Source organism: Notothenia rossii (genome assembly GCF_949606895.1).
Source record: "Notothenia rossii genome assembly, chromosome: 3".
Classification (NCBI taxonomy): Eukaryota; Metazoa; Chordata; class Actinopteri; order Perciformes; family Nototheniidae; genus Notothenia; species Notothenia rossii.
This window is the reverse complement of record NC_136901.1, coordinates 19,289,448-19,299,128: the sequence shown is the minus strand read 5'-3', so window position 1 is coordinate 19,299,128 and position 9,681 is coordinate 19,289,448. Positions and strand designations below refer to the sequence as shown.

At 46.6% G+C, this 9,681-nt stretch overlaps 1 protein-coding gene across 1 annotated transcript; it reads right to left on the bottom strand.

Annotated features, from left to right (window-relative positions):
* Positions 1–425: 425 nt before the first annotated feature.
* ing2 (inhibitor of growth family, member 2) lies at positions 426–7,900 on the bottom strand. Its single transcript, XM_079671065.1, has 2 exons — positions 7,614–7,900; positions 426–1,733 (listed from the first exon to the last, which is right to left on the bottom strand). The coding sequence occupies exons 1-2, from the start codon at positions 7,756–7,758 to the stop codon at positions 1,033–1,035; spliced, it is 846 nt and encodes a 281-aa protein (XP_079527191.1). The 5' UTR covers positions 7,759–7,900; the 3' UTR covers positions 426–1,032.
* Between the last annotated feature and the right edge of the window lie 1,781 nt (positions 7,901–9,681).

Below are 9,681 nucleotides of genomic sequence, written 5' to 3'. Positions count from 1 at the left end.
TTACAAGTCAAAGTCCTGCATTCAATACTGAAGTAAAAGTAGAAAAGCATTCTCATCAAAATATAGTGAAAGTAGCGACAGTAAAAGTAGTCATTGTGCAGATTGGTCCATTTCAGAATAATATAATATGATATGTTTTATAATGATTGATCATGAAAGTGTTCTCAAAGCTGGTAAAGGTGCAGCTAGTTTGAATGACTTTGTATACTGCAGGGTAGCTTGTGGATTTACTCCAGGTGGAACTAAAGTCTGATTCAACACTTGATTATATTTCACATCATTCATCCACATCTGTAAAGTAACTAAAGGGATTAAATACATGTAGTGGAGACTAAACATTAACCTGATAACATTTCCACTCTCATGCCAGCATGTCAACATGTCCGGCTGTGCTTCATGATGAAGGACAGAAGAAAACTGAATAGTAACAGCATGACTATACTTTGTTTTAATTAATATAAAAAGACATTTACACAATAGTAATAGTGAACCAGTGAAAACAATATGACGTCCTATTCCAGTGTCCCATCAACAATCATCTCCTCACTTAAATATCAATCTCTTGTAAACATATAACATGTGTAAGTTATCCTCTACCGGTGATTATTGTATAGAGACAGACACTGATTTCAAATAATTGCTTGCAAATAGGGAAATTAAAATAAAAAAAGAATAGTTTGTTTGGCCATAAATGATGATCATTAGCAGGCACACCTTATTTTTAATGAGGACCTCGTCCACAATGAAATGTGATAGTGAACCAAAACATGCTTTCATTTCTTTCTTGGGAGTCAAAGTCTCACAAAACCACAGGTGAGGAAGATGGCAGCTTCAGGTTGTCTACAGACTGCAGTACAGTCAGAGCCAGCGGACCAATCAGCACCAGCTCATCACAACGTGTCCTTGATTAATAAGCGCTGGTACTAGTGGTGTTGGATTGTGCTCTTACTTCACTTCACGAGTATGGTTATCAATTACGGCTGATAGTCCTCAGGCTTAACACATCTTCCAGAGGAATGGGGGGGTGGGTCACTACCTGGACCTCCGGTCTTTTCTGTTTTTGTCTAGGCTTTTGTCCATGGTCTTTTCATTGTCCCCTCTGCACTTGGGGCAGTACCACTTGCCCTTGGGCTTGTAGGTCAGGCCCACGCAGGAGAAGTGGAACCACTCGATGGGGCACTGGTCGTTGTCGCAGCCGATCATCTCCCCGTATGACACCTGCTCACAGAGGCAGTAGGTGGGCTCGTTAGGGTCGATGGCGAAGTCCACCGGGGACGCGTCTCGCTCCTGTTTGGACTTGCGCTTTTTCTTCTTGGCAGACTTGGACTTCTTCTCTCGGGGCGGGGGGATGGACAGCTCCTCCACCTGGTCGTCCACTAGAGAGCCGTTGGCTGATGGGTGGCTGGAGTCCCGGCTCTCGCTGTTGCGCTGGCGTCGAGGGCGGCGTGCCGAGGTGCGTTCAGGGGCCGGCAGCTCTTGTATGCTGGTACGGCGCTCTGTGGGGAGCCGCTCCGCGTCGCTGGGCTCCTGCAGGCAGAGGGAGTGGGAGTCCATCTGGCGGGAGCGGTTCTCCACCAGCTCAGTCATCTGGGTCACCACGTGGATCTTCTCGTCGCCCAGCTCCTGGCTGCTGATGAGCGCTCGCTGCAGCTGGACCTGCAGCCGCTTCCTCTGAGCGCCATCCTGCTCACGTTTGTACTTCTCAAACACTTCATCCACCTCCCTGAGGACCTCTAGAGAAGGGGATAAAGACAAAGAGTTTCATGATTAATGACAGAATACAGAGAGGAGATACTGAACGCATTTTAGTTTGGAAACTTGAAGCTTCTGGTCACAATTACTGAAAACTGACTTGTCATAGTAAACGTTGACAATAAAAATGTGTGGATGACAATGAGGGTGTAAAAGTAGAGTAATTAGATGTTTGTATAGCTCTAAAAAACAATCTTGGTTATCTGAGGATATCGGCCAAATTGAGCTTAACACAGATATATCAGTGTACTCTGATTAAATATTTCAATAATGAAATGTCAAAGATATTGACTGGGTCATTAAGATACAGTATCTCCATTTAGCCGACCAGAGCATTGACTCGTTTCTTTCCCCTTCCCTATTGTAAAATGTCCCGCTTTATAACAAGTAGGCCTATATCAGCCATTTGAGTTTATTTCTTTAAATCGTGCTGCATGTTTTCTGCATACAATGCACACTTTTGTTGAGGTGAAATTAAGTTGCACATATGAAGCAGCTGACCCTAGAGGAGGAGGGATATATTGACTATTTACAGATTCTTTCTGATGGATGAAAGGATCCACAAACAGATGCTACAGTGTCTGCAGAACAAAAAAGAAAGAGATAAAGATAAGGGGAACTAACAGGATAGTATCGGACTGAGATTTGGACACAGCAATATTAATAATACATATATTTCATGTTGGAGAAATATTCAACATATTATTTGATTAGTCTCATGAAAAGGAGGACATATTCTGGAAGCATGAAGAACAAATAAAGAGGCAAGTCATGATAACACGACTGTTGACAAAAAGGTGAGGCCACTGTATAGAGTATATTATATATTATTATATATCATAGTCATCTTTCCCGCTGCTGGAGAGGACGCTGGCGTTGACTGTTCGCCGCTTCTCCGCCTCTGTCAACCTCTATCACCCTCAACTACCATTCGTTCTTCAATCTTTCGAATTGGACCACTGCCCTGCATTTACACATCTTTAATGCAATGCAAATTGTTTAAAACATTTTTTTTTAAACTTATTTTGGACTTCTGCCTCCGTTGCTGGCTGTAGCCGGCTGCCCTCACGTAGCCATCAACGTGCCGGGTGGCTATTGCTATCTGCTACATCGCCTACTGTCTGTCTCCGTCCCACGCAACAACCGTGGACTCTCTCTGCCTCCTGCCTTCATCTCTGGGGTGCATCTGTCCCGTCCCGTTGCTCACATCCTCCTGCCATGTCGTGGATCTTCCTCGTCTCCACAACAATCCTCCACCTCTGTGAACCTAGCTAGCCCGCTAGCTGCTATCTGCTGCTATCGCTGCCATCACACTGCTCCCAGCCATTCCGCCTGTCATCATGCTGAAATACTCCATCTCACAGCTGCTGTCATTGACCAACTCCTCCACTCCGTCTTTCATCTCAGTCATCAGACATCTTGGACTCCTTCGTCGACCCCGCTACATTCACCGAAGCACCCGCCGCAGTTTTGTTTACCTTCAGCACAGACAATCCATTGCATCCATCTGCTCCACGCAACGCACTGTTGCACACCTGACGTGTCATCAGAACGCAACTCCTACTGCTTCTCTTACACTCTCCCCCGCTCACCTACACTCCAAGCTGCACGGAATACCTGGAGCGGATCCCACTCCCCTCCGCCTCCCAACACATATAACAAGCCATTTCTCCCCACCATCAAGCCCCCCTCCTCTGCTCCACTGCCCCCCCTCTCATGCCCACCCCCACACTGCTAACCTAGACAACCTCATACCTCTCCAGCCTTCCACCACCCCTACAACCCCCCACTTGACCAATTTTGCCCTTCTAAATATACGGTCACTCAACAATAAAGCCCACATCCTTCACGAACTCATCCTGGACAAATCCATCGACTTCCTTCTGCTCACTGAAACCTGGCAACAACCCAATGACTTCTTCTTGCTTAATCAAACATCCCCCCCTGGTTTTAATTACATCACTAAACCCCGCCCCTCACGCCGTGGTGGTGGGCTGGCTGTCATCTACAACCAGAACATCCGGACTACAGAACTCATCCTCCCCTCAGTACCATCCTTCGAATTTCTCGCCTTCAAAACCCCTCCCTCACTGACAGTTATCCTCATTTACCGCCCCCCTAAACCACACCCCTCCTTCCTCTCTGATCTCACTGAACTCCTAACCATTGCTTCATCCCTCTCCCCACGTCTGTTACTCCTCGGCGACCTTAACATCCACATGGACTCCACCACCTGCAAACACGCTTCTGAATTTTCCTCCCTTCTGGACAATTTCTCATTTACACAACATGTCACCTTCCCCACCCACGATAAAGGACACATCCTTGACCTTGTCTGCTCCACCAACCTCACAGTACTCGACCTCCGCCCCTGCCCCTTTCCCCTCTCTGACCACAAACTCATACAGTTCACCACCGCCTCCCCTGTCCGCCGCCCCCCTCCCCCCCCATCCAGGAACATCACTTTCCGTAATTTACGCTCTGTTGATCCCCAGCACCTCTCCGACCTGCCATCCTCTACTCTCCCCCTGGACTTGAACCTCAGCTCACCCGATGATCAACTCAACCACCTTAATTCAACCCTACTCGCCTTCCTCAATAGCTTGGCCCCCCTCAAAAGGAACAATGTCACTTTTAAAACCTCCTCACCCTGGTTCACCCCTGCACTCCATAAACTGAAGCAAACCAGCCGCCAGCTTGAACGCCTAACCATGAAATCATCCCTCACAGTTCACCATGATTCCTACAAACTCCATCTCACTACCTACAGAGACGCCCTCAATGCCGCAAAATCTGCTTACCTCTCCACCATCTTCATCGACCCCTCCCGTAACCCCAGGACCCTCTTCTCCACCGTCAACAAGCTCCTCAAACCCCGTGCTGACACCCTCTCTTCCTCCACTTCCACATGCAGTTCATTCCTCCAGTTTTTCTCTGACAAAATCACTGCCATTAATCACTCCCTATCCGCTGCATCTGACACACAAACATCTCCCCCAACATCCACCGCCACAATTCCTCCCTCCATCTCCCTTGACCTCCCGAGCCCTCCTCCCCACGGCATTCTCTCCCAGTTCACTCTGGTTACCCCCCCTGAAATACTCCAACTGATCAGTTCCTCCAAACCCACAACCTGCTCGCTTGACCCTCTACCCACCCCTCTTCTGAAGTCCTGCCTCCCCGTCCTTTGCCCCTACATTGTCAACCTTTTCAACCTTTTCAACTCCTCCCTGTCCCAAGGAACCGTTCCCTCTGCCTTCAAAACTGCTGCTGTTACTCCCATCCTCAAGAAACCCGGTCTGGATCCCTCCTCCCTCAGTAATTACCGCCCCATCTCCAACCTCCCCTTTCTCTCTAAAACAATAGAACGCATCATCTCCAAACAACTCCACCGCCATCTCCAAAAAAAATGACCTTTTTGAACCCCTTCAGTCTGGTTTTCGTCCTCACCACAGTACAGAAACGGCACTCATCAAAGTCCTCAATTCCCTCCTCACCTCTGCTGACACCGGTTCCCTCAACATCCTCATCCTCCTTGACCTGAGTGCAGCCTTCGATACCGTGAGCCACACCATCCTGCTTACCCGACTCCGGGATATCGGTATCAAAGGTACTGCACTCAGGTGGCTCCAGTCCTACCTCTCCGACAGATCCCACTTCATCTCCCTCAACAATCACTCCTCTACCACAGCATCAGTCACCCAAGGTGTTCCCCAAGGTTCAGTACTCTGCCCCCTCCTCTTCATCATCTACATCCTCCCCCTTGGTCAGATTCTCCGCCATCACAACCTGGACTTTCACTGCTATGCTGACGACACACAGATCTACCTCAGCACCAAATCCCCCCACAACCCCCCTCTCACACACATCGAATCCTGTCTGACTGCAATAAAATCCTGGATGCAACACAACTTCCTCAAACTCAACAGCAATAAAACTGAACTCCTCCTCATCGGCTCCAAATCCACCCTCAGCAATACCCCCAACCTGACACTCACCATCGATGGCACCCCTGTTTCCCCCTCCACGCAACCTTGGCGTGATATTCGACCCCACCCTCTCCCTCGACCCCCACATCCGCCAAGTTGTAAAAACCTCATTTTTCCACCTCCGCAATATCGCCAAACTCCGTCCCTCTCTCACCCGCCCCGCAGCTGAGCGACTCATTCACGCCTTCATCTCCTCCCGCCTTGACTATTGCAACTCACTCCTCTTCGGCATCAGCACAACATCCCTCAGAAGACTCCAGCATGTCCAGAACGCAGCCGCCAGACTCCTCACCCACACCAAATCATGGCATCACATCACCCCGGTCCTCAAAGAACTTCCCGTCTCACACCGCATTCACTACAAACTCCTGGTCCTCACCTATAAAGCCCTCCACCATCTGGCCCCCCCCTACCTCACTGACATCCTCATCCTCTACCAACCACCCCAGTCCCTCAGATCCACCTCAGCCGGTTTGCTCTCAATCCCCAAGGCCAAACTCCGGAGCTTCGGGGACAGAGCCTTCTCTGTGGCAGCCCCGAAGCTCTGGAACTCCCTCCCCAAAGACCTCCGTGAGTCTGATTTCCTCACCCTGTTCCAGTCCCCTCTCAAAACCCACTTTTTCAACTCTGCTTATCCTTAAACCCGCCCCTCCCCCCTCTGAACCAACATCCTCCTGACTGCTTTTCTGTTTTTGTTTTGTTTTTGTTTGTGTTTTTGTTCTTGTTTTGTTTGTCGACCTGACTCATAATGTAAAGCGTCTTTGGGTTTAGAAAAGCGCTATATAAATCCCATTTATTATTATTATTATTATTAGAGTTGAGAAACTATGTGGAGGGGAAGACATGGCTATTTGGATTTATGGTAGCAACTGGGCAAATTATAGGACTTTTTAAATGTTACATTGAGGAAGACTTTTTCCTACAGGAAGTGACGCAGTCCGATGTTTAGAGGGGTTGCCTAGAAGAGAAGCTCTCCGGCTGTGAGACTCTCACTCGACAGACGGAGCACAGTGGAAACACTACGAGCTCTGAGAATATGTACACTCACTAAAAAAACAATCCAAATGTAATGCCTCGATGTTCCTGTCGGTGTTAGTTACTATCCGTCGATAATGTCGAGGAAATTAGCGGTACAAGTCTGCGTGTTTTGCCGCCGCGTCAACAAACAGCATCCAATGGTTGTTGGTACATTTAAAAAACGGCAGTGTATGCTCACCATGGAGCAGGGGTTCACACCTGAATGAACACAGTTTATTATCTTCCGCTCATCTCCACTCTGGGCTTCGGCGCACATTAAACATACCAAGCAGCGTTTCATTCCTAAATGACCGGGTTTATTAATTGTTTAGCCTGCTTTCACATAATAATCATCCGCGGAAACACCGTGGTGGGCGGCAGTGTATACCTACTGAAAAAGTTGAGATTTTATTACTTCACAGTGCTAGTTTTTGGATTATATTATTGCCGAATTTGCTATTGGACCCCAATTATTCAATACAGATCTCGTACTAAGTCGAATTGCATGTACATCTTTACTGAGAGGAGAAAATATCAAATTTAACAATTTTATCATTGAGTTTGGTGTCACACAAAACAACACGAAGAGTATCCGGGATATGCTAACTGACGGCTTGCTGACTCGTTTTAATTTACAATTGGCTCGTCAATGTGTTATCCTTATTTCCAATGGGAATATTACTGTGTTTCGCAGTATCGTCAGACACGAACAAGGGGTACTCGATTTTTGCAAAAAGGGAACATTCGGCTCACGCCTGCTCCACCATTTCAACACAAGCTCTCGGACTGCAGTTAATGTTGACCAAATGTATTCACGAACATTTGATGATGGATAGAAACATATAATCACAATACCTTGATACTTTGCATCAATTTCCCGGAGCAGAGAAATATTTCTTTGTATGTCCAAAGGCAGGGACTCCACACATTCCAGATAATCCTCCACATAGTTGACCAGTTGTTGCGACTTGTCGGCATTTGGATAATGATGGCCCAACATCGTCTCGACGATGCATAGAGGCACTAGGGAGGAATTGTGAAGAATATACTGTTAAAATCAAATGCTTGGCGACTTTGCAGCTTGTAGGGCAGTCCCAGGCAGCAGTTCACTTCAAACCAAACTAGAGCCACTGCGCATGCGGGAGTATTTTCCTTTTATGGTATTGTACAGTTTCCTCTCATTATCGTCATCGAAGGCGGGCCCAAGTGTGGATGCAGCATCGGGATTGGCGCAAAGAGAACTCATTATCATAAGATTTTCCCGGGAAATTAAGCCAATGGGGAAATTGAAAACAGAGAGCTGCCTTAGTTTTAAACCACGGTTCAGACGGTGACTATTCCCACTAGTATTTATTGTCATCATGTGTTTTATATCCAGTCAGAATCTAAAATATAAACCTGTGTTACTTCACTTTTTACATGTATATGTTCCTTTTAAACACAAACTATAAAAACAATAAACCCTCTATATGTTTGAATACGTATTAAATTATCGATTTAATATTACATTCTCAAAGCATTGAGGGATTCTAAAAAATTAGAGGAGTGAATTGAAAGCAGCAGAGGCTGAGATATTCTGTTTATTGGTTACGCTCCAGAAAAACCTTCAATCTACACTTACTATAATTCAACAGTATGGTACCTTTCGTAGTTACTACCTGCCTCCTAAATGTCTTAAAGGTCACCTATTATGCAAAATCCACTTGTTCATGTCTTTTCTACATAAACATGTGCCCCCCTCTGAGTTAAGAGATTCTGAAAGTTTTAGGAAAAAAGATTCTCTCACTTTTTGTCCTGATCCATTTATATAAAAACCTGTCTGAAAATGAGCTGATCAGATTTTGGCCACTTTATGATGTCATAACGATTTTTTGGCCTGTGTATTAGCCAATAACCCCCCCCCACACACACACACACACACACACACACACACACACCAGAGCACCATTGTGTTCTTTTTTTACCAAATATCTCTCGTCATGCCCCTTTCACACCAACGCGGTTCCAGGGCCGGTTTGGAGAGCCTGATAAGCACCGTTTTTTCCTGTTCACACCGCAGCGGAGCCGGCTCTAAGCACCAAAAAAGAAGCAAGAACCGCATACGTCACGCTTACGTCGGAGGCGGGGGCAGGGGCGGGATCAACCTGAGCAATAACAGTTTATGGCGAGTACGGCAAATGAAAATTGTAACAAGCAGTAGCGCGGACCAAAGTGACTAGAACGCAACCACACACTTATAAAAAAAACACACTTTATAAAGTCAGGCAACACTAACCAGGCTTAGTTTGATTCTGTTTATTTGTACCTTACTTTGACCATCTGTTCGCTGTTATTGATCATTGTGGAGAGCAGGCAGACATTTTGTTTTGTATTATAGCAGCTATCGGATGGAATCAATCATGGGCTGCACAGGTTGTCATGTCCGACTATCACAAGTAGAATCATAATGAAAAATACGCCGGTAAAATGTGCCTGTGGAAAACGGCTTATGCCACAATAGGATAGCAACAAGTAGTCAAGATAGTCAGTTTAGCTTCGGTTGCTATGCTAACATCACCCATTTTATACCAGAGAAACTTTCATAACAGCGTTGTGATGCCAAACAGCGGGCAGCACTGCAGCAGTCGGTAATGCTGCTGAAACACATTAATAAACAATGAACCACGGCACTCTGGAGAAAAGTATAAGGGTTGAGAAGTAGTTATTTAATTTAATCTGGCTTTGTATGATTAAAAGCAATACGATCATCGATCCGACGCCGTTGGGGAGAAAATCAGCAACGTAAACGGTGACGTCATGACGCAGCCGTAGCAGTACCCGTCGGGCTCTGGGCGGTGTGAACAAAACGGGGGCTGAAAAGAAAAAATGATTCCGAACCAGAAGAGCGCAAGCACTGAGCTAGAACGGGAGCCGCGTTGGTGTG

What these genes read in the sequence shown, in the direction of transcription:
- ing2 (XM_079671065.1), bottom strand. Translation starts at nt 7,758, where the DNA reads ATGTTGGGCCATCATTATCCAAATGCCGACAAGTCGCAACAACTGGTC. An exon ending in AATTGATGCAAAGTATCAAG is followed by an intron (nt 1,734 to 7,613) that starts GTATTGTGATTA and finishes CCCCTTCTCTAG; the next exon opens with AGGTCCTCAGGGAGGTGGAT.